This window comes from Oryctolagus cuniculus, chromosome 15, assembly GCF_964237555.1.
Source record: "Oryctolagus cuniculus chromosome 15, mOryCun1.1, whole genome shotgun sequence".
Lineage (NCBI taxonomy): Eukaryota > Metazoa > Chordata > Mammalia > Lagomorpha > Leporidae > Oryctolagus > Oryctolagus cuniculus.
The window spans coordinates 70,013,045-70,036,958 of NC_091446.1; the positions used below are offsets into that span (position 1 = coordinate 70,013,045).

Sequence of the window (23,914 nt, forward strand, 5' to 3'; positions counted from 1 at the left end):
GGCGGGGGGCGGGGGTGTCTCCTCTCCAACACCCTCCTCCCCGTGTGAGTGGTGGCAAGGGCACCCTGTGGAGAGGGCCAGGCTGCATCTTTGTGGACTCAAGCCCATCCACTACTGCCTCGCCCCCCCCCCCACCAGGAAGTAGAAACAGGTGCCACCTTGGGGAGCCATGATGGGGCATCTCTGCACACTGCCCCAGCCAAGCAGGTGTACCCAGCAGCGGTGGCTCCACCTCCCGGGGCTTCAAGGGGCATAGGGTCCCCACCCAGGATCTGGGAAGCCTGAAGCAGCAGCCAGGCCCAGGCCCTGCTGGTCTTTGTGCGTGTGGGCGTCTGCCCCTGGTGCCTGCTGAGCACGGTGGAGAAAGTGGCTCCGAGAGGCCCGAGGGGATCCTTACTGAATGCCAAGGACTGGGAGACTGTGGCCACTTGAAGATTTGCCTTCTGCAGGGTTTCAAGTCCTCCCCCACCCTCTGGTCCAGCCTCAGGCTCCACCACCAGGAGGTGGGCCCAGGGCACAAGCACCCACCCCTGCCCTGCCCCTCGCTGGTGGTTACCAGGAATCTGTCTGCCCGAGCCTCCGTCTGCTCATCTGCAGAATGGGGGCCACAACAGCTAATGTCGGGGACTGCGGAGAGCCACAGGGAGACAGAATGCAAGTGCATGTTGCGCCGTGTCCAAGGGGGTGTAGGAGGGAGGGGGTGGGCTCTGCGTCCCGCCATGTGGCTGAGCAGGTATGGTGCATGTGAGCCCTGGCCGAGGTGGCAGGTGCGCCCAGGGCAGGAGGGGGGCACTTTTATGCTTCTGCACGGTCTCCATGGCTTTCCTCGCTGTCTGGGGAGGAAGGCAGGGAGAAAGCCACGACCCCTCCTGACCTCTAAGGAGACTGAGGCCCAGAGGGGCTGTGTGAGCCCCTCGGAGTCACACAATGGATGGTGACTGGGCCCAGTCTCTCAGCCCCTAAACCTCAGCTCCTTGCAGCTTTGGGAGGATGGCCAGCGAGGGGGCTGATCGAGGCATGCGGGCCCTAAAGGTAGCACCCTGCCCCTGCGAGGCCCTCTCTGCCTGGCCATGGATGGCTCTCATGTGCTGTGCGTTGGGTGCCCGGGCCCCCTCCACCCTGAATTCCTTTGTCCTCATGAGCATTTGTGCCCAGCCATGCTAGGACCCACGGTACACATGACCGGAAGGCGTGTGCTGAACATGCATGTTTTCTGGGCAGGAGTTTCGGGGGAGAGCACCTGTGGGTTGTGTCCGAGCCTGGGTGGTTTTTGACACCACCCAGTGGAGAAGCCACGTTGAGTCTGAGGATGGAGGCTTCGCGGAGGTGTCCTGGGGTAGCAGCTGGTCCCCAGCCTCGCGCTGACACAGTCTGTGTTGGGACCTCTGGGCGCCATCTCTGCCCTCCCTCCCGCCCACCATCTGGACTCTCTGCTCTGTCCACTGCCTCTGCCCAGTACTTAGGACAATGGCCACCCACACCGGCCCTCCCCGGTCTGCTAGCGGCAGATGTTTCTGAGTGCTCCTTCTGGGGTCAGTCCCATTTTACAGCTGGGAACACTGAGGCCTCTCCAGGCTTAGTGACTTTCCTGGCATCCCAGGATTCTGGAAGCGGAGTTGGTGTCAACAACTCCTGGTCCAGGGAGGGTGCCGTGGGGCCGGGCATGGCTGGGCGCAGGGGCCGAGGTGCCCACTGACTGTCCTGTGTTTCCTTGCAGCCCTGCTATCCTCCTGGTGTGAGGAGCTCGGCCGCCTGCTCCTGCTCCGACATCAGAAGAGCCGCCAGAGCGACCCCCCTGGGAAACTCCCCATGCAGCCCCCCCTCAACTCCATGAGCTCCATGAAACCCACTCTGTCGCACAGGTGAGCGAGCACAGGATGCTGGGGGCGGAGCCAGGGCTGCCCGGGGTGCTGTGCAGCCCCTGGGGGGCGGGGCCTCTGCACAGTCTTGAGATGTACTTGTTGTTTGTGGGTCGCCATCCAGACAGGTAGAACACTCCAGGACCCCCAAAACTGGCTGCTTTGTGCCTTGGACTCTTTCTGCTTCTGGGGGGCAGCTAGACATCCTGAACTCAGGGCCGTCCTGAGCCCACGGAGAGCCGGGGTGGATAAAGTCCCCAGCAGGCCACACCCCAGCTAGGAACAGAGGCAGAGGCAGGCCAGGGCCACCAGCAGCTGGGATCACAGGCAGGAGAAAGGAACGGGTTTGCTGGGAGACTCAAGGGCAGTCACGGAGGAAGTGGCTGGTCCATCATGCGCCAGCCTCAGAAGGAGCCCGTGGTCAGCACTGGAGATGCCCCTGGTTAATTATCTCCCGCATGCCTTGCTGAGCCAGGGGTGCTGCGTGCCAGCGCTCTGCGGGCTGACCCTGCGGCAGCATGGCCTGTCACGCTGTCTGCACTCCCCAGGCACGTCCGCACTAATGACCAGGAGGGGCATTTGCAGTCAGAGCTCGGTTCTCATTATCCAGCCCGACCAGCGGACCGACCCGCAGCCCAGAGCATGCTGCAGGCGGCCCTGGGTCGCGCCGACAAGGGGCTGCCGGGAACTCGGGTGTCAAACACACTTTATAAATCAAATTAGAGGCTTGTTGACTCTTGGAGCTGGAAAAGACCTTAACACTCATCAGGTCTGGTGCCCTGCCTGGGCAGGATCGCTCCTGACATGTGGTTACCTGCCTCGGTCAGAGGCACTTTGTGCCACGGCAAGCCCGTCGCCACCCAGGGTCACTGACGGCCCCGGCTGCCTCCCTCCTGCAGCGGCGTGTCCTCATGGGGCTGGCTTGTGGCCAGGGCGGTTGTGGTGCAGGACTTTGCAAAGCATTTAGAATCTGAGTCCTTGAACGTTCTGCGGCTGCCCCTTCTAATGACAGTCCCCCTCGCCCAAGCCTCGTAGCACCGAGAGCACCCACGTACATTCCAGGAATAGGGGCGTCACCCAGGTTAAAAGCCAGTGCTCCAGAGAGGCCAGCCCCGCCTCCTTCTCCCTTCCACCCCAGCTGGAGGCCACCTTTGTCTGAACCCAGCTAGACTCACTGGGGCAAAATGAGGGACTTAGAGAGCAAGGCAGGGTTGGGGAAAGGCGCATGGGACTGGGCCCTGGGTTCTGAAGGAGGAAGGCAGGCAGGCCAAGATGCTAGGAGGCTGCCTGGAGGATGGAAGATCTTGACCTTGAACAACTTAGGCTAGGAGAGGGCAAGTGCATTCCATGAAATCAAATGGGCTTTCCAAGAAGTGCTGCAAGCCGCAGAGCCGCTGGCCGCCACCCAGGACTGCGTCACCAGTTCAGTTCCCTGGAGGTCCTATAGAAGGATGGAGAATGCAGTGCAGGTGGTCTGAGGACTCCAAGACCGGTCTGGCAGTTATGCTATGGCCTTCAGGAAGCAGAAGGGAAACAAGCCCAGAGTGGGACAGTGACTTGTCCAAGAACACACAGCCAGCGAGGGGCAGAGCCGGACAGTAAACAACACACCGTGCTCTGCCGGCCACTCCCAAGCAGTGAGCTGTGGCGTCCAGTGGTTAGCCTGATTGGGAGCGGAGCCATCCACTGTTCCACCTGCAGCTCAGGCTGTTAGTCCTTTTATAGCGGGGCAGTTGAAACTGGGAAGAAGTGTCATTGGCTGAACCAAGACCAGATTCCCAGTCCCATGTCCTGGCCAGAACTGTTCCCAGGACACACCGCGGCCAGCTGGTTAGAAGCTGTCGCTCCTTGCAGCCGTCCTGCGATTCCCCAGGGGACGTCTCCTGCGTCTGCTGGGACGGGGGGGGGGGGGGGGGTGGGGCGGGGCATTACCTTTTCAGCCCCTGATGTTTCCCAGTCCACGAGGAAAGGCGAGGGCAGAGTGGGTGGGGGCACTCCTGCCTCTCAGTCCATCGTCCCAGCAGTTCTGTTGCCTGGTGGGGAGCAGGGGACCTGGGCTGCTCAGGCTCTGGTGCCTGGAGGTGTCTGGCTGTTTGGAGACAGGGAGTCTCGCCTGCAGGTTCTGAGCACAAGCAGGGGACGGGGTGGGGGAGCTGCAGCAGAGCCCGGAAGCGTGAAACCCGACTGCCATCCCCCAAAACTATAGTCATTCTGGAATTCGGGCACCGCAGGCACTGAGGGTGGTACCATGGCCCGAGGCTGCACGCTGGGGTCTGAGTTCTTCCTGCCTGCCAGGGCTGTGCCTCCAGGTCGAGACCCTCACTGTCTCTGAGGCAGCCTCAGAGGGTGGTGAGGAGGGCTGGGCATCCATGGTTTGTGAAGGCTGCCGGGGCACTCCCTGGCTGGTCCTCACCTCCAGCCATAAGTGTCTCTGTGCTCAAGGAAGGTGCCTAGGTTTCCAGAATGTTCCACGAGATGGGGGCGGAGGGGGTGGCCAAGAGAGGCCTGGGGGTGTCCCGGCCAGTGACCGGGCCACAGGACACCTTCCGAGTCCCCGCAGTGGCCTGGACTTGATGTCAACAAGTATTTGTGCCTTCCTCTCCCAGGTTTTTAATGGGCGGTGAAAAAAGCCGTTTGCGATTAGCACATTGTCCATATGCAAATCAGTGTTGCAAAGGTAATTAAGAGCCTAATAAATCTGGTTTATGCTGTTAATTTGATTACAATCAAAGCCGGCTTGAGCTGGGGTAGACTCCAAGATCAAGGGGGCGTCGCCCTTCATCTCCCAGGTGCAGGCACTGCGGCCTCCTGGGTGCAGCAGGTGGGGACGCAGCCCTGGGAAGCAGCTGCCGGGCATCGAGCCTCAGCTGTGCCACCTTCCGGCCTCAGGCTGTTCCTTCACCTCCCTTTGCCTCAGTTTCTCCTCCAAGGAAAGGAAACAGCAGTGGCAGGCCCTGTGGGGCGCACTGGTCGTGTCTCTGCGTGCGCTCACTCGTGGTCCCCTCAGCCTGGCGCATCCCACTCCCACTGCTCACGCGTGGTCGGCCAACCGGGAAGGACCCACCCAAACCAACCCTCAGCCGTCTCCTTTTCCTCGGCCGCCGCCCACCGTCTTCACAGCTGTCATGTTATCTCTCTCTGTGTCGCCAAACCAAAGCTCAGCTTGCAAGAGGCTCTTCTGGCCCCCAGAACACAATTTTTTTGGAAAAGGCAATGAAAGGGAGAATTGAAAGAACCATAAATCCATGCTCCATCAGCCCCCGATTGCCAGGGTGCACGAATCTTTCCCTTCCCTCTTTCCTAGTAGAACATTTTAACACCCTGTAAAATGCAGCGCGCTGCGCAAGCTCCTCTCCGGGTCTCCCCGCGGGGAGGGAAGGAAGTGAGCCCCAGTAACGGTGATGCTGGAGGACGCTGCTAATGGCTCCCCTAAATTAAAGAGCGGGAGCCTCAGCCCCCGGCTGGCGCGCCATTTCATTAGCAAGAACGCTCCAGCCTTGCCGACGACGGAACTGATCTAGCCGGAGCAGGAGAATTAATTAGGGTCTGACGGTACTCTTCATGGGAATTGGTTATTTCTTCCAAATAAAGTGGTGGTTACAAGTGCAAGGGAAGAAATAACTCAGCCCTCCCCCCTCTTCCTTCCGTGAGTATCGCGAGTGTCCCAGAGCCCAGAATCCTCTTTCCCCATCCTATGCCTGCTCATTTTCTCACGGCCAACTCCACCCGGTACCCCTGAGCAGGTGCACAGACTTGTAAATCATCCTCTCTGTGAAATCTATGGGAAAAGCTGCTGCAGGAATGCCAGAGAGGCCCCTGGTTCTGCTTAGGAGAGTTAGAAAAGGGAGTATGCGGACTGGGCTTTGAGGTCTAGGTAGGAGTTCACCAGCTAGAGCAGAGAAGCCCTAGGAAAGCCTCAGAGGCCACAGCAGTGATAACAGCCCCCCCCCCCCCATTGGAAGCATAGAAACAAAAGTTCTAAACATCTTCGTTGTATCATCAGGTCAGCACGGGTACCTGCACCGTGGCTGGGCTGGAGAGTTAGAACGTGTTCCTACACTGTAGCCCAGGAGAGTGAGGCCCACGTTACAGATGAGCAAGTTGAGGCTGACTCAAAGGCATGGGTCCCAGGTCACAGAAATCATCAGTGGCCCAGCCAAGGTCTGGTCCCAGAGAGTCTTAACTCCAGAGGCCATGGAGGTGCTCTCTCCCAACCCCCACCCTGTCATTTGCGTATCAGCCTCAGAAATCTCCAGTCCCAGCGCTCCCGAGAGCCGCCGGGGTCTGTGCACACAGCCAGGCCAGGCTGAAGCAGGCGACTTGGTGCCGGCGCGGGGAGACACATTTGTTCCTGGACACTCCCTGGAGTTTCTTCACTGTTAACCTTTGACCCCCAGGCCGTGGGCCAGCTCTGTCCCCCTGTGAGCCGCAGCCCCTTGGAGATGTGGCCGCTGAGCCCAGCCAGCAGGGGATCGGAGGAGTGCTTAGCTAAAAGTTGCTTCACCGACTTCTGGCCTCTGGAGGCCACTCAGTCAGTCGTGACAACAGTGACAGCCACCAGCAGCTTTTGTGGCCAAGGATGCTTGCTGGGCACTGCCCTTGGCGCCTGGCCCCTGCTGGACACTAACACTTGAACCTCACGACAGCCCGAATTCAGGGGTGGGGGCCGCAGCGATCCCCACTGGACAGATGAGAGCCCTGAGGTCTATGGAGTGAGGGCTGGGCATGTCACTTCCCTCTCGGTCACTCTCACTTCCTGGCCCCAGGTGCCGATGCCATGGTCATGGGCACGCTGCTGGTAGGTGGTGGGCACTCAGCGTCACGAGTTCATTTGTTCTTGGTGTCCCTCCCACAGGGAACACAGGGAGGCGCTGTTGTTTAGCAACCCTGAGCCCCATAGGTGTGTGAAGAGGGCTCCTGGGGCAGAAGGAAAAAGGCAGGAGGGCTGTGGGAGTGGGAGGAGGCTGATACGCCAGGGCTTCCTGGAGGAGGTAGCCTCTGGAGGAGCCTGGGAAGAATGAGTGGCTTTCCAGGCCTGGCCGTGTCCCAGGCCCCTCAGGCTGAGACCCCAAAGGGCTCTGGCCCGGGTGCCTGGGTGGGTGCAGCAGGATGTGCTGGGGGCAGCCTGTGGCATGAGACCAGGCCCTGGCAGATTAGGGGTGTGCAGAGGGGAGCAGGTTTGCAGAATGGGCTTCTTCGACCCCAGGACCTCTGGCCTCCCTGTGAGCAGGGGCTCCTCTTGGACAGGGGAGAGGGGTAGTCTCCCAGGAGCAGCCCTGAGAAGCCAGGCACCTGGGCAGTGGCTGAGCATGCCTGCAGGCCAAACAGTGCTTTTCAGGGGGCAGTGGGGTCCCAGGGACCCTCCTGGCCTCCGTACAATTCCCCTTGGGCAGGTGAGGCAGCCTTTTTTGTTCTGCCAGGGGCCATTTGGGTACTTACAACATTGTTCATGGGCCATACAAAATCATCAGCTTCAAAATCAGCCTGCCATAGACGTAGTGAAGTTCAAGTCCCACCTGCGGCTGCCTTGGCGGGGCCAGACTGGATGATTTCGCGGGCCTTATACAGCCCACGGGCCAGACGTTCCTGCCTCCCTGGTAGCAAGCAGCCCAGGAGCCTGGTTTGTCTGTGGTCCTTGGGCACAGGGCCTGGGTGGCCCCTGGGGAGGCAGGGCGGGTGTGTGGGGCCTCTGGCTGTGGTGGGCCTGTGGGGGCGAGAGCCTGCTCAGTGACAGCATGCGCCATCTCCCCCGGATGACTCACAGCTGTCGGTGCGACTGCCACTTCTGTATCTGCAAGTAGGCACGTGTGGAAGCAGGCCCGCCCTGAGCCCGCCCCTGCACGCATGTGTGCAGTGTATGGGTGCACATCCCACCCCTAAGGCTCGCGTGCACACTGGGTGTGCAGGGACCGTCAAGCCAGCCAGAGGATGCCGGGTTTGGGAACGCTGGTTAACATTGCTACTCACCGGGTTTGGGGGGGCAGGGGCGAAACAGGAAGGAGCCAGTTTCCACCCACAAGGCCCACCCACGGGCTGCAGGGCACCTGGGAGCTTGTTGTCTGTGGGCCTCACGCAAAGGGTCCCTGGTGAGCTGGGACCTCCCCTCCGAGGTGGCAAAGGAGCAGCTGCCGGTCCCTGGCCCCCGCGGGGCTCTGCTGGGCTCCAGCCTGGCGGCTTCGTGTTCCGAGCCGTGGTCCACTTAGTGTTTGTGACTTGCAGTTGGGAATGGGTTGGGGAGGGGAGGGATCTTTCTTATACCCACTTTACAGATGAGGAGACCGAGTCTGGGAAGAGCAGAAAAGCAGAGGGTCGCCATCTTCAGCACCACAGGGTGTGTGTGCGCGCGTGCGTGTGTGTGTGTATGTGTGTACATGTGTGTGTGTGTGTGTGTGTGTGTGCTGGGGTAGGGGCTCTGGCTGGGGGCAGGTAGGGTGGTCAGCCAGCTCTGCACAAATCCAGCGGGAGGTGAAAGCCGTCTCTCGTGCTTGGAGAACTTGTGTTATCAGACGCAAACCGAGTGCCTTCCCTCGCAGTGGGCAGCCTGCTGCTTTGCCCAGAAGCATCCCTCAGATCGGAACCCACCTTGGGAACCCCTGTGCAGGGTGGGGTGGCGGGCAGCAGCCGCACAGCCCCTGGAGTTGAGCTCGGTGAGCGGAGAGGGGCTGCCCTGGGACGTGAGCGTCCTCTCTCCCTGAGACTAAAGGGCTGCTCCCCTGGGCCCTGCAGGGCCCTGCTCTGTGGCTCCAGGGCAGTTAGCGTGCAGGCCAAGGGGAAGCCCTTGCATGTGAAGGGGAAGGGGGATGTCTCCCCAGGCGGGGGGTGGGGGGGGCGACGCCCAGGAGCAGCTCTGGGAGAGGTTGGAGCGAAGCAGGATGGGGGGATGGGGGCAGCACACAGGGTCAATCATTAAGGGTGTGGACTTTGCTCCGTAAACACCGTAGCCACTGGAGGACTTTGTGCAGAGGGTCTCAGGTGTTTGAGGGGGGATTGCGGGAGACGCCACAGTGGGGGCAGGGAGCGAACGGGACAGGCAGGCCTGAGCCCACAGCCGCTGCGTTGTCCTGGGCTCAGGAGGAGGCAGGAAGAGACTCTGGGCCTCACGCCCCCCGTGGCCCTTGCCTAGAAGGCGCCAGGCAGTTCCAAGGGCAAGGGGAATGGAGGGGGACCCGGGCTCCTTCCCGTAGGCCATGTAGAGTCAGAGCCTGGCACTCAGATGGAACCTCGGGCCCCGCCGCTGGCTCCATGGCGTGGCCTGCGGACGCCAGGCTGAGGTGAATCGGCCAGTGTGGGGCAGCCCCCGCGGCAGCTGAAGGAGACTCGACAACTGGCGTACAGCCTGCCGTGTCCTAGGAGGTGCACCTGTTCTGTGTCAGGCACCTGACAGGCCTGGGCTGGGGGTGGGGGTCACCTAGAATGCGTGCAGCTGAGCCTGTGTCCACCAGCCCTGAGAATGTATGCTCTCGGCCGGCGCCGCGGCTCACTAGGCTAATCCTCCACCTTGCAGCGCCGGCACACAGGGTTCTAGTCCCGGCCAGGGCGCCAGATTCTGTCCCGGTTGCTCCTCTTCCAGGCCAGCTCTCTGCTGTGGCCCTGCACCCGCATGGGAGACCAGGAGAAGCACCTGGCTCCTGCCTTCGGTTATCAGCGCGGTGCGCCAGCCGCGGCGGCCATTGGAGGGTGTAACAACTGCAAAAGGAAGACCTTCCTCTCTGTCTCTCTCTCTCACTGTCCACTCTGCCTGTCAAAAAAAAAAAAAAAAAAAAAAAAGTGTGCTCTCTCTCTCTCTGCAGTGATGGCTCCTTCCCCTATGACTCTGTCCCTTGGCAGCAAAGCACCAACCAGCCTCCCGGCTCCCTCTCCGTGGTCACCACCGTTTGGGGAGTGACCAACACGTCCCAGAGCCAGGTAAGAGCCTCTCTCAGCCTGGAGCCTCCGCCATCTCCTGGATTCGGCTCCTGGCGGGGGAGGGCGAGACCCAGCAGTCAGGGCCCCCTCAGCCCAGGGAGCGCCTGCACCTGCCTCGGGAGCCGGGCGCCTGGGGTCTGTCCCCTCCTGGTGCCTTCCTGGAGGAGTGGCTTCCAGCTGCCGGTCGGAGGGCCCTTCCTGGCCACGTGGACTGTGGTTGACAGCACGAGAAGCTCTTGTGCATGATTGGCCTCAGCGCTTCAATCCCGGGGTGGCCCGGAGCAGATTTCAGTGACCCCTCATGCCTTAAACTTGGGACAAGCCCAGATCTGAGCCCCAGGCCTCTCGTCCCCTGGCCTCCACTTCTCCCCCTGCCTCGACAGCAGGTGCACAAGATCCTTGGGGGCCAGTGGGCGCCACTTACCTGAGTCCCCAGAGCAGCAGCCTCTGCCTGCCCTCTCTCTGCCCCACCGGCCACCAGGGGCAGGACCCGCCTCGCTCCCCTTTCCCACAACTGCCCAGGCCTTGGGAGCCACTTGAGCTGGCTTTGCAGACCCTGAGTACACCTTCACTCTCCACCCTCCGACCCGGAGGCTAAAGTTCTCACCTCTCCACCTGCTTCCCAGCCTTGGCCCTGCTGATGACGGGCGCACCAGAGAGCAGTTCGGGCCAGCCCTCCTCTCTCCTGTGTCTCCTATCTCCCCCGCCCCCTGCCTTTCTTCTTCCCCTCCACACGACCACTCTGTCTGCCCCCAGGTCCTCGGGAACCCCATGGCCAATGCCAACAACCCCATGAATCCAGGCGGCAACCCCATGGCGTCGGGCATGACCACCAGCAACCCCGGCCTCAACTCCCCTCAGTTCGCTGGGCAGCAGCAGCAGTTCTCAGCCAAGGCCGGCCCCGCGCAGCCCTACATCCAGCAGGGCATGTACGGCCGGCCCAACTACCCCGGCAGCGGGGGTTTCGGGGCCAGGTGAGCATCCAGGGGGAAGGGTCCAGTTGAAATCCCAGATCCGTGATCCTGGCCCCAGGCACGCCGGCGAGCTCTGTCTCTGGTCCAGCGGCTGACTTGCAGCGGCCATGCTCTCATAGCCAATGGCCCGTGCAGATAGGAGGGCCGCCGCCTCATTCCTCAGAATGACCCTTCTCTGCCTTGTATCTTTATAAACTGGGAGACGTGCAGCTCGCTGCCTCTGGGGACTTGAAGGTCAGCCGGGGGGTGGCGACAGGGCGGGGCAGGGTGACCAGTTGCCCAAGGACTGTTTAGCATTTGAGGATGATCTGCTCTGGAGGCAGAGCTGGGCCAAAGCTGAGAGTCCCTCTGTCTGGTGGGGGGCGCAGCAGACAGGAGCTCCGGGGACGTGAGGTGGGCTGGGTGCAGACAAGCAGAAGCACCCACCGGCCCTTGACACCCTGCCCTCTTCGCCCAGCACGCAGTGAGGGCTCCAAGATCCCAGCGGCTGGTGTGCCACCTGGTGGCACACATGGCTGCCAACCCCAGGAGGCCCTGCAGCCTCATTGACCTGAGCCCCGCCATCTCCCTCCCAGTGCGAGGCTTGTCCTGGGTTCATCTGTAGACCCAGGCTCTAACTCGTCCGTCCTCTCCCCACAGTTACCCTGGGGGTCCTAGCGCCCCCGCAGGCATGGGCATCCCTCCGCACACCAGGCCGCCTGCTGACTTCACTCAGCCGGCGGCAGCCGCCGCAGCAGCTGCGGTGGCAGCGGCAGCAGCCACGGCCACAGCCACAGCCACAGCCACTGTGGCAGCCTTGCAAGAGACGCAGAACAAGGACATGAACCAGTACGGACCGGTAAGGGCCCCTGCCCATCCTGGTCCAGCCCCGTCCAGCCCGCCAGGTGGACAGTCCCTGGGGAAGTCAGAGTTGGGGTGTTGGTGATTGTGGGGGAGCTGGTGGCTTCAGGGTATGTTTGGGTTTTCTCTGGAGCGTGGAGGGGGCGTGTGCTGGGGTGTGGGTGTGGCAGGGAGGATTTGAGTGCCCGTGTGGGGTGGGTGGCTCGTGTGTGTCTGCATATGGAAAACCAAGTTCCAGATCACTCTCTGGACCTCCCGCTCAGGGGAGAACAGGCTCAGTGTCTAAAGGTGGCCCTGTTCCCCTCCATCCCCGGGTGGCCTCTGACACCAGTGCTGTCCTGGTCGCCCCATCTGAGCTCTGCCAGGGCCCCAGAGCTGCTCCCCTGGGTTTCTGAAGGATGGGGGTGGGGTGGGAGGAGAGCGGGAGCCCCCGGAGGACAGTGAGCGGAAGTAGAAGCTGGGGGCCAGCCAGACGCTGTGGATGGGAGCAGTGTTTGCAGCCACAGAGGACCTGCAGTGGGGCCAGGGTTTCCAGACACCGGGATTTTGCCTCATTGGGGCTCCCGCCTCCATCCTCATCCGCCTCCACCCTCCGTAACCCTCCCAGTCCCTGCACCCTTTTCCCTGTTCCCTGCCTGCCCCCCACCCCCGGAAATGCTGCCTGTGCACTGGAGTGACTGCGCCCCACCCCCTAACACCTCCCCCACCCCGAGCGGCATCTTTCCTGTGCGGCCTGCAGAGGGCAGCAGTGAGCCCCAGAGGACAGCCATCCCCTGGGGTCTGGTCCCCAGCAGCAACCACCCAGGAAAGTGCCCCCGCCCCCCCCCCCACCCTCCCTCCCTGCACTTTCAATGCATGTGGCATTTTATTCTTTTTTTTTTCTTCTTCTTCTCCCGTTGAAGGTCTGTTCCTCTTTCCAGATGGGTCCCACCCAGGCGTATAACAGCCAATTCATGAACCAGCCCGGGCCACGGGGGCCTGCCTCCATGGGGGGCAGCATGAACCCTGCCAGCATGGCGGCTGGCATGACGCCCTCGGGGATGAGCGGCCCTCCCATGGGCATGAACCAGCCCCGGCCGCCCGGCATCAGCCCCTTTGGTACACACGGGCAGCGGATGCCCCAGCAGACCTACCCGGGCCCCCGGCCCCAGTCCCTTCCCATTCAGAGCATTAAGAGGCCATACCCGGGAGAGGTGAGTGTGGCAGCAGGCAGGCGGGCAGTGGGAGGCCTGGGCTGCCAGACACAGGGGCCACGGGCAGTGCCCGGCACCACCTCCAAAACCGTGGACCAAGTGGAAGGGTCTTGGGTTGGGAGTCAGTGCACCTGGGTTGGAGGCCTGGCTCCACCTTTCCCACCTGGAAGAACCTGAGCAGGTCCCCCTACCACCTCCAGTCTTGCTTTATGAATGTCAGTGGCAAGCCTCCATCCGGCCTGCCCACCACCCAGGGTGTTGCTCATGAAGCTCTGTGTCCCAGGCCAGCAGGTGGGGCTGTTGAGCAAGCAGTAGCTGCTGTTCTCACTTCCTATGCTGGCTTGGGCGCTGGCTGGGTGACGGGCTCAGGGGAGGACTCCCCCAGCCATCCACTGATTCCTCCCCAAATGCCTGTGGAGACTGTGGGACGGGGCCAAAGCTCAGAGCCAGGAATTCAGTCCAGGTCTCTCAGGTGGGCAGCAGAAACCCAAATACTTGAGCCATCACCTGCTGCCCCCTGGGGTGTGCACTAACAGGAAGCTGGAGTCAGTCGGGAGCCAGACCATATTATTGCAAGATGGGATACAAGTGTCTTAACCTGCATCCAAACCGTAAGGACAGTAAAGGCTTAAGCTGGGGCCCACAAGGGGATGACGTATAGCAGGTTGTCCAGGACTCAACAAGAATCAGAGAAGGCAGGCTTCCTGGAGGAGATGTCCACCTTCAGAAAAGAAGTTTGCAGCTACCACTGGCCTATCTGGGTGCTTGGATAAGGGTTTAGTTGTCCTGCAGAATCCCGACCCAGCAGACGTCCCTCGTGAAGCTGGCCTTGCTTGCTCGCTCGCTCCATGAAACCCCTGGCTGAGTTGGGGGCCCCAGCCCTCTGCTTGCACACCCGTCCTCAGAAGGAGCTTCCTCTTCCTCTCTGGCCGCAGAGGCGTGCGTGGCCTTCAACTTGGCTTTGCAACAGTCAGATGGCCAGATGGTCAGGTCCATGCCATTACCTTTCACATCCATTCTGGCCCCGGGCTGGGTGGCTTAGCAACTGCAGGGGCATCCTGAGCTCAAGAGGGGGCCGTCAGGGTCTTCCTCATTGTCCAGGAGGCTGGGTCAAGCCCTGCCCCTGCCCCTGTGCCCCTGCCCCTGGCTGTCCTCAGGGGAGCTTTGAGCTACCGTATCTGCCAGTCCAACCTCAGGACCACCAGCCCCAATGAGATTCCCAGTCACTGGCGCCAGCCCTGCACGTGCCACAGCACCAGGCTCCTGGCTGTCACCTGCCACAAGACTCCTGGATGTTTTTGCCAGTCATCCTCTTCATAGCGTGCTGCTGCTCCCCTGGCCCTGGGCTGTGCCTCCAGGTGGTCCCAGCCCAGGGGGCCTCCACCTCCCCATGGCACACTCATCCTGTGTTTGAACTGTTGGAACCTCAGGGTGGCTTGCATCAGGGCACCTGGTCCTGCCTTGGCCTCTTCTCCAACCTGGTGGGCGGGCAGGCATCAGCCACTTCCATACCTTAAGTGACGAGAGACTCAGTGTCACGCAGAGAGCAGCTGTATGGCCGCCGCGTGAATCCCAGAACATTCTGCAGTCTGGCACGTACCCCCAGACCCTTCATTCATTTGGTGAGAAGGCACTGACAGAGGCCCTGCCCTCTGCCAGCCTCCGGGGCACAGCTGCTAGTTTGACCTGTAAGCCTAGAGGCCCAGGAGAGTGGCACTGTTGCTCTCTGTACATCGCCCCCCACCCCACCCCAGTGGGGTGGTCTCGGTGCTCCAGCCTGGCTCTCCCAGCCTCTGCCTGGATGGCAGGGGAACTGTGGCCCAGAATTGAACCCAGGGTATGGTGTGCTTGGTGTGGGGGATGGGACAGCCACCCAGAGTCAGCCCCAGAAGGCGCAGTGTCAGTTGTCCAGGTGTCTGCATTCCTTGGTCACACTGAGGGACGTGACCTGGATGCGTGCACTAGAGAGGGGCACAGGGGGACTGGAGAGTGGAGCCCCTCCCAGTGGCCTGGGCGAGTCTCTGCACGTGTCCTTGGAGACGGTTGGGCAGAAGGAATGTCCCTGGGGCTCAGGGCCAGGAGGGGCCGCGGACGTCATGGGGTTCAGCCTCTCTCCTTGACAGGTGGGTGCGGGGGCGGGGCGGGGGAGTGCCTTTCGCAGGTGGAAACCATGGGGAGGTGGGCGTGCCCTGGCGTTCAGCTTAACAGCTCGGCTCCGTGTCACCTGACGACCTTTCCCTTGACCTTTCTCTGCCGCCACAGCCCAACTATGGAAACCAGCAATACGGACCAAACAGCCAGTTCCCCACCCAGCCAGGCCAGTACCCCACCCCCAACCCTCCAAGGCCGCTCACCTCCCCCAACTACCCTGGGCAAAGGATGCCGAGCCAGCCCAGCACCGGGCAGTACCCGCCCCCCACGGTCAACATGGGGCAGTATTACAAGGTGAGTTCCCCCACCCCCACCCCCCGTGGGCACTGAGGGGCGGGCAGACATTCCCGGGTGTCCCCGTGTGCTCGGAGCTGCGTTTCTGTGGCCAGGAGGACTGGCTGTCGTTCCTGTTCTCATGGGCCTCGATGCTTTCCTCTTGCTTACGGATGGCGTGCACAGGAAACGTGACAGGAAGTAGAGCACACTTTGAGAGATCAGGCCCACAGCCCGGCGGTGTCCACACCGCCTTCTGAACTCCTCTCCCTGCCAGCTGCAGTTACTACCGCTGTGATGTTGAATCTTTGGTCACCTAACCTGAATGTGTGAGCCCAAACTTAGATGCTGCAGCATCCCCTGGGTGTGCCTGTCTCCCTGTTGGACGCTTGGGAGGTGTCTCACTGGTCACTTCTGAAATAGCACTAGGATGACCGTCTTCAGGGACGTGGGCTTCTCCTCCTTCAGGATTCTTACAAAATACGTTCTCGGGAGTAAAAAGACATTGTCACATTTCTCAGCCCAAGAACTGAAGCAGTTTACGGGGGCGTCCGCTGTGGAGGTTGGCTTTTGTGCTCCAGTGTCGCTACCCTCAGCGCTCTTACGTCATAAACTCTGGCTGTGTGAAAAGCTGCGGATAGAGAGAGGCCAGCGCCAGCCGCTGCCCACCCTGGCAGCCGCGTCCCTGTCCCCCCGCAGGAGCTCCGAGCAGGGAGAGCAGGCTTCTGGCACTTTGCTACCCGCCTCTCAGACTCTTGTCTGTCTTGTTTTCCTAGCCAGAACAGTTTAATGGACAAAATAACACCTTCTCGGGAAGCAGTTACAGCAGCTACAGCCAAGGGAATGTCAACAGGGTACGTGCTGACTTCCGTTCCAAAAGTTCCAACCCACAGGCAGTTGTTGGCATTTCGGGGTGCACACCCTTCCTGCCCCAGCCTCTCGGGACATCTGGAGGGGGTCCATGGGTGGGGGTGCACTTCCTGGTCACTTGCTCTGGGTCACAGACATGCCCAGGACTGAATCTGTTGCCCTGAGTGGGTGAGCTGAGGCCAGGTGTGGGCCTGGCCAGTCCGGGAAGCAAACGAGGCCAGGCATGAGGGGGCGGGGCCCCTGGGGAAGCTGGCACCTGCTGGGGTGGGTGGGGTGGGGCTGCAGGCTGTTGAGATGTGGGCAGCTGTGCACTCCTCGCAACGTGGACTAGATGAGCCCCTGCCCCTAGAGCCGCAGCCTGCCCAGTGGTGGGGGCATTGCGTCCACCTGACACAGGAGAGGCTCAGATGGAGGGGGCAAGGCACTCGCCAAGCCCCCATGTCTCCTGGGGGAGGAAGAGACACACAGCGGGCTCTCCCCTGGGGCGGAATGGGGTGTGGGCCCATAGCCACAGCCCCTTCTTTGTCCCTGGAGTCATAACCTGCATGTGCTTTCTCTCTCCCTCCAGCCTCCCAGGCCGGTTCCTGTGGCAAATTATCCCCACTCGCCTGTCCCAGGGAACCCCACACCCCCCATGACCCCCGGGAGCAGCATCCCCCCGTACCTGTCCCCCAGCCAAGACGTCAAACCTCCCTTCCCGCCTGACATCAAGCCAAATATGAGCGCCCTGCCGCCGCCCCCAGGTGAGGGTCCCACCAGAGCAGTAGGGAAAGGGGGAGAAGAGAGCAGGGCAGCCCCACCCAGAGGGACGGTGGAGGTGGGGGTGGGCCCGCCACAGCCTTTCACACCACCTGCCCGGAGGCTGGGAGGGAGGGCAGGTCCCAGCTGCAGAAGAGGGGACTTGCTTGCAGAGCATGGGGTTGAGTGGGGAAGAAGTGGGGCCTGGCTGGACAGGGGCACGGCCCAGCACCTGCATCCTGCCCACCGTGGGTGGTGTCGGAGCCCACCCAGGCTCACCCGGCCCCCTGCCCACCCAGCCAACCACAACGACGAGCTGCGGCTCACCTTCCCCGTGCGGGACGGCGTGGTGCTGGAGCCCTTCCGCCTGGAGCACAACCTGGCTGTCAGCAACCACGTGTTCCACCTGCGGCCCACGGTCCACCAGACGCTGATGTGGAGGTGAGCGAGGCTGCGCCAGGCGCCCCAGGTCACTTCCCTGGGCCCCCTGGGGGCAGCAGCATCTTGCTGTCACTTTCGCCTGCTCGGCATCACTGGCTGGACTCCACCCTGGCGGGACGTCACGGGGAATGTAGAGGCCCTGGGGGTGGATGAACCACCCAGGTGTCGTGGCCCTCGGGTGGGGAGTAGCTCACCCAGCCTGGTCCTGAGTGCTGGAACACCCGCATCCCACATTGAAGTGTCCTGGGTTTGAGTTCCACGTCTGCTTCCGATCCCAGCTTCCTGCTAGTGTGTCCCCTGGGAGGCAGCAGATGATAGCCCAAGTACCTGGGTCCCTGCCACCCACATGAGAGACTGAGATATGGTCCCAGGCTCGTGGCCCAGCCGTGGCTCTTGTGAGCACTTGGGGAGTGAACTGGCACGTGGGAAATCCATGTCTCTCTGCCTTTCGGATAAGTGAAAATAAAAAAGAGAGGGGAAGGGTGGCTGGGACCCAGGAACTGGTCATCATGACCTTGAACGTGAGCCCCCATGTTGAGCGTGGTCTGCTTTGATCCTGGGAGTAGGCACTGCCTTCCCCTTTGATAGGGAACTGAGAGCAGATAAGTGAGCTGATGCATGTGAACCCTCACAGCTAGCGAGGGGCCTGGGTCTCCTGGGTGACAGATGCCATAGATTTCCCTCGCCTGGGTCTTTTATCCTCAGGCAAGGCTCTGGCTCACCCTGCCTGGGACTGGGGGTGCCGCCCCTGCCCCCACTGCCACCAGCTGCCCAGTGAGCATCTTCAGGGCTAGAGAGGGACTCCTACTGGGCATGTGCACACTCGTCCACTCGCGCACACACACACATACACACGTGCCTTGCCACTGCCTCCCCTGGGCTGAGCTGGCTACAGCAGTGCTCTGGGAGAGAGCTGGCATGGACAGACATTCAGGATGCTTGGGCTGGAGGGCACGAGCTGGGCTGGGGCCCCCACTCACCCACTCTCCTTACCTGGGCGTGCCCTTGCCCGAGAGGCCACCTGCTGTCTGCATGGTTGGCCCACATGTGTGGGACATACAGAGCCCCTTTGCTGATGCACGCTCGGGGCCCACCTCTTGGGGTCTGCAAAGCAGAGAGGACTCTGGCCTGGGAGGGCTGCTGCACTGGGGGTCTGGAGACAGCGGAGTCAGCCCCACAGCTGGTTCTGTCAACAGCATGTCCACCTTTGTCCCTGTGCCTCTGTCCTGGGGGACAGCCAGTTAACCTCTGCAGGGGAGGGGACACTGGAGACACAGAGCTGTGGAATGCAGTGGGCGGGAATGGCCAGGGAATGTGGTACAGGGCTGGCCTTTGATTGGAGATGTACAAAGGGCGATTTCCAGGCTGCAAGGGGAGAGCTCGGGCTGGCGGAGCAGCCGAGACCGGGGACAGGGCCCTATAGGACCCAGGTAGTAGCACCCCTCAAGGTGCACTGTCCCCTCACAGAGCCCAGCTGAGCCCTCACCCTCACCCCCACCCCCATCCCCACCCCAGGTCCGACCTGGAGCTGCAGTTCAAGTGCTACCACCACGAGGACCGGCAGATGAACACCAACTGGCCGGCCTCGGTGCAGGTCAGCGTCAACGCCACGCCCCTCACCATCGAGCGTGGTGACAACAAGACCTCGCACAAGCCCCTGCACCTGAAGCACGTGTGCCAGCCGGGCCGCAACACCATCCAGATCACCGTCACCGCCTGCTGCTGCGTGAGTGCCGTGGGCGGGCGGGGAGAGCTGCGCAGCCCCTCCTGTAGGTCTCCGCCTCCACAGCCAGCCAAGGAGCCTTCCAGAACCACGCGGGGCAGGCATATCAGAGTGCCTGGTTCGAGTCCCTGCTCCTCTGCTTGCCATCCAGCTTCCTGCTAGTGCATGCTGGGAGGCAGCAGGTGATGGCTCAATTGCTTGGGCCCCTGTCACCCAACATGGGAGACGCAGATGGAGTTCTGGACTCCTGGCTTTGGCCTGGCCCAGACCTGGCTGTGATGGGCATTTAGAGAGTGAGCCGGCAGATGGAAAAATCCTTGTCTGTTTCTGTCACTCTGCCTATCAAGTAGATGGAAATGAGTTAAAGGTTTAAAGCAAAGAAGACAGCTACTCTCAGGGACGTACAGGGCCTCTCTGCAGGCTGGAGCCGCTGTGCCCTGGCTTCAGGCTTGGCCTCTTCCTGTTCATACCCAGCTCTGCACCCCCGCTCTGTACCTCTCAAAGCTATATTCTGTTCTTGCCTCATTTGCAAGAAGTATTCATATCCTAACTCCCCTTTGCCCAGACCAGCTGCACTCAATGCAGAGCTAACTCTCGCCCTTCTCCACCCAGCCCTGATGTCCTGAGTCTCATGCACGTGTGTGTGTGTGTGTGTGTGTGTGTGTGTCCCTCTGAGAGACCGTGGCCTGGCACACAGAGCTTGTAAGGCGAAGTACACCGTCTGCCTTGCTCTGCTGGCTTCTCTGGGAGACGCAGCGGGAAGAGATGCTGTGATCCTGAAATTGCAAGATAGGCGCACCCAGAGATAGGAGGCATAGAACCGCGGATGCTGTATGAGGCTAACAGCGGCTGGCCCAGAGCAGACACAGAGTGGTGACCCAGGCCTGGGTCCCAGGCTCACAGGGGTGCAGGACACACCCTGGCTTCTGGGGCTCTGTCTCCTGCTGAGGCATCCCTGAGTGATTGTGGGAGCCTGGGGGTGGGGACAGAGGCTGGGGGCGGAGCCTGAGCGGCCCTCTCTCCCGCAGTCCCACCTCTTCGTGCTGCAGCTGGTGCACCGGCCCTCCGTCCGCTCTGTGCTGCAAGGCCTCCTTAAGAAGCGCCTCCTGCCCGCGGAGCACTGCATCACGAAAAGTGAGTTGGGTGGGGACGGGGGAGCCAGGCACAGTCCCGCCGGGTGGGGACGGGAGGAGCCAGGCCCAGTCCCGCCGGGTGGGGACGGGGGAGCCAGGCCCAGTCCCGCTGGAGCTCGGGCTGAGCAGGGGTCCCTGGTCACCCCGGTCCGACCTTTGGCTCCGGCATGTCACCCCGAGTTGCTGAGCCCGGGTGCGCAGTCTCCCCTGTTGCTGTTGTGTTGCTCAGATGAGTCTGGGTACCGCAGGGCTTGACGGGACTTCTGTGACCTGCCCCATACATGATGGCCACAGCAGACTGAAACAAAAAAGGTCGTGCTTCAGACAGGCTAGGTGGGCCTGCTGGAGGAGGTGATGGCCTGAGCCAAGCCTTGAGGACGGGAGGATTTAGAGAAGGAATCTTCACCGGGCAGGGGGTTCCAGACCTGCCTTCTTGCCACAGCAATACCTGCTCAAACTCTGGAGGGAGGGGCTTGGCTTAGAATCCATTTCTTCAGAGGGGGCTGCAGGCGGGGCCATGCCCTGCCACTCTGCTCCCTTTGATTTTGCTCCCTCACCTTGTCTCCTTGACTCCAGGCAGGCTTAGGCTTCCCTTTGCATTGGCGGGGTTTGCACAATTCCGAGCGGAAGCTCCCGAGAGGGCTCCTCGCTGACCCAGTAGATCAGAGCAGTGCCTGGCCGGGCTTCTGTGAGCTTTGCACAGAGCTCCCAGCTCCTAGTGAGGGTCGGGCCTGATACCTGGGTTGGGGCCCCTCAGCACCTCCACACACGACGCTGGGGGAGCTGCCCTCCAGGGCACCTACTGAGCTGAGGCCAGGGCATGCTCTTGGCCATCGAGGGACCTTGCCAGGGGGTTGTGGGGTGGAGGGGCGGGGAGTCAGAGGAAGGAACCAGTCGTGTTCAAGCCACGGGAGGGAGCAGGAGATGTGCAGACCACACCCTAGGCAAGACCACCCCTCACCTGCCCATACCTCCTGTCCACAGTCAAGCGCAATTTCAGCAGTGTGGCTGCCTCATCAGGCAGCACGACCCTCAACGGGGAAGACGGCGTGGAGCAGACGGCCATCAAGGTGTCTCTGAAGTGCCCCATCACATTCCGCCGCATCCAGCTGCCTGCCCGGGGCCACGACTGCAAGCACGTGCAGGTGGGCCCCCCGAGGCCTGTGGCTGACCGCTGGCCATCAGCAGCCAGCCTCATTCACTCCTTAGCTGGCATGTATCCTTGGAGCGCTGGGTTCCCAGGGGCCTGCAGACAAGCCCTGCCCCCACGGATGTCAGGTGCCAAGGCTGAGAGCAGGCTGCCTCTGCCCGGCTAGCTGCTGTATCCAGGCCCTCGGCCTGAGCAGGTGCAGGTCAGGATCTGGCTGTGGAATAAGTGGCTATCACAATCCGGGTGGGCTGGGCCATGTAAGGGCTGGAAGGCGTTCGCTGGCAGGGCCCGCTCAGGAAAGATCCCCCCGAAGAGTGCAAGAACCGGGGCCTGAAGCGTGCAGAGGGGCCATCCTCTTGAGCTCCACCTGTGTAGCCAGCTGGTTCCCGAGGGCTTCCTGATGGGGCAGGGGGAGAATGTCTTGGGCACGATGGCTTTGTCCCCTGTGCCCTCTGCGCCTGGGCTGCGGCTGTCACAGGGTCGGAGCAGTGCGTGGGCTGCAGCACAGGGCTTCCCAGAGGACACTGGCTCCGGGGTGTCTGGGGCATGGCAGCTGGCACCACAGATGCACGGATGCTGTAGCCAGCCAAGGCATTCTGGAGTCAATGTGACCGCCTCCCGTGGGGCTGCAAAGAGTGGTGTGGCTTTCACCCCACCCAGCCTTAGCCCTGGGTCTCTCCCACTCCCTCCCTCCCTCCCTGGCAGGGAAGTCGCCCTGAGGGCCGCCAAGGCAAGGCCAGGCGGTTTCCGTCACTCTTGGTCTCACCTGTCTGTCTGTCTGTGTGTCTCTGGCCTCTGCAGTGCTTTGACCTGGAATCCTACCTGCAGCTGAATTGTGAGAGAGGGACCTGGAGGTGTCCTGTGTGCAAGTGAGTGACGCCGCCCATGGACCACAGAGGGATCGGGCCCTGCTGGCTTCCCCCTTGCCCTGCCCTTGAGGGTCCAGCCCCTCCACCTGCCCTAAAAACAAAACAGAGGAGCCTCGCCTAGCAGACGGGCACAGGTCCCCAGGGCTGTGGGCGGCCCCTTTGGATCCAGCCATCACCTGTCCTTCCGACAGTTATCAGCGGTGGGGCGGGCCCTGACTGACACTGGGGAGGACTGGGCTGTGTGTCTGCCTTTGGGTCCAAAAGCAGAGGCTAAGCCCCCTTTCCTTTTCCAGTAAAACCGCTCTCCTCGAGGGCCTGGAGGTGGATCAGTACATGTGGGGGATCCTGAATGCCATCCAACAGTAAGTGGGCCCCAGCTGGGGGCGGGGAGGGGGGCAGCAAGAACGCAGCCTGCATTGAGGGAGGTTAGCACTCGGACAGCCTGACCCAGAGTCCTTGCCTCCCTGGACTTAATCTTGGGAGCTTCTGGGCCTAGGCACCAGTGAACTTTCCAGAAGAGACTAAACTCAGCCAGGGCAGGAGGCTGACCCTGCCACACAGCTGCTCCGTGGGAGGGAGACCTTGGGCCAGCATCGCTGAGCCCAGGCTCTGCCCCCTGTGACTCCCCTCCCACCCCCCTGCAGCTCCGAGTTTGAAGAAGTCACCATCGACCCCACGTGCAGCTGGCGGCCGGTGCCCATCAAGTCGGACCTGCACATCAAGGACGACCCCGACGGCATCCCCTCCAAACGCTTCAAGACCATGAGTCCCAGCCAGATGACGATGCCCAACGTCATGGAGATGATCGCAGCCCTGGGCCCCGGCCCATCCCCCTACCCACTCCCACCTCCCCCCGGGGGCACCAACTCCAACGACTACAGCAGCCAAGGTGGGTGAGGCCAGACCGGGCCCAGTCAGGGCACAGGGCTTCTGCGCTGATGGTAGCAAGTGCAGGGTGTGGGGGACAAAGAGGCAGGCCTGACACACTCCCCAGAGACAGTCCCTGGATCCCGGGTCCTGGGAAGACGGCCAGCTTAGCTGGGTCACGCAGCCACTGTCTCCTCCCCAGCCATTCTCCTCGGGGCTGCTAACAGCACACCCCCCAGAGTTCTGGGCCCCTCCCCAGGCCCCCAGTGTTTTTCTGGGACATCTGTGTTGTCCCTGTCCCTTGCAGTTTTCCCACCCTCTCAGGGACAGAGTGCAAGCACCAAGAGCCACAGCCTTTGGCCACCAAGATCACCATCCCAGGCTCTTAACTCTCCGGCGCCCTGACCACGCTTCACCCCTAGTGCCACTTGGTTCCTCCCTCGAGCACAAGGTGTGGCAGGTGCCCCAGCAGGACCCCGGGTCTTAGGTCCCCAGGCAAGGAGAGGCCCAGAGACCTTCACTCACTTTGCCCAAGTCCCACAGCGTGCCCAGGGCCCCAGCTCCCCAGCATGCTGACCCACCCGCTGGCCCTCGGCATCGGCTTGCAGCAGAGCGTGCAGAGGTCAGACAGCTGCTGCTGCTATTGTCCTCGAGAGTCTGGGCTTGGGCTTCGGGCTTGGTTCTTCCCACTTAACCAAAGGTGGCCTCACAGGGGCAGATCCCATGAAAGCTAGCTTTGGGTTCGGCCCAGTTCCGTGTCCTCTGCTCCCTGCAGGAGCCTTGCCTGCCCGCTCTCTCCCCTCTCTGCCGCTCCTCCTCTGTGATAGAGCGGTGCACGGCCTGGGGTGCCCGGGACAGGGCGAGGCTGTCCCACTGCTCCTTTGCACAGCCCAGGCACCTATGGCTGCGGGCACTGATGCCAGACTGG

At 62.0% G+C, this 23,914-nt stretch overlaps 1 protein-coding gene across 10 annotated transcripts in view; it reads left to right on the forward strand.

Annotated features, from left to right (window-relative positions):
* ZMIZ1 (zinc finger MIZ-type containing 1) overlaps positions 1–23,914 on the forward strand; it is a 214,672-nt gene that overhangs the window by 182,447 nt on the left and 8,311 nt on the right. For 8 of the 10 annotated variants that reach the window (XM_070057911.1, XM_070057907.1, XM_070057908.1 and 5 more), the window contains 15 exons: positions 1,718–1,862; positions 9,650–9,764; positions 10,521–10,738; positions 11,378–11,576; positions 12,481–12,771; positions 15,034–15,216; positions 15,972–16,049; positions 16,634–16,808; positions 17,103–17,244; positions 18,760–18,970; positions 19,996–20,101; positions 21,085–21,245; positions 22,052–22,119; positions 22,413–22,481; positions 22,764–23,008. In XM_070057911.1, the coding sequence (XP_069914012.1) occupies positions 1,718–1,862; positions 9,650–9,764; positions 10,521–10,738; positions 11,378–11,576; positions 12,481–12,771; positions 15,034–15,216; positions 15,972–16,049; positions 16,634–16,808; positions 17,103–17,244; positions 18,760–18,970; positions 19,996–20,101; positions 21,085–21,245; positions 22,052–22,119; positions 22,413–22,481; positions 22,764–23,008 (2,406 nt within the window). The remainder of the gene's footprint in view (positions 1–1,717; positions 1,863–9,649; positions 9,765–10,520; positions 10,739–11,377; positions 11,577–12,480; positions 12,772–15,033; positions 15,217–15,971; positions 16,050–16,633; positions 16,809–17,102; positions 17,245–18,759; positions 18,971–19,995; positions 20,102–21,084; positions 21,246–22,051; positions 22,120–22,412; positions 22,482–22,763; positions 23,009–23,914) is intronic. The other 2 variants (XM_051831554.2, XM_070057916.1) reach the window with 1 other exon arrangement.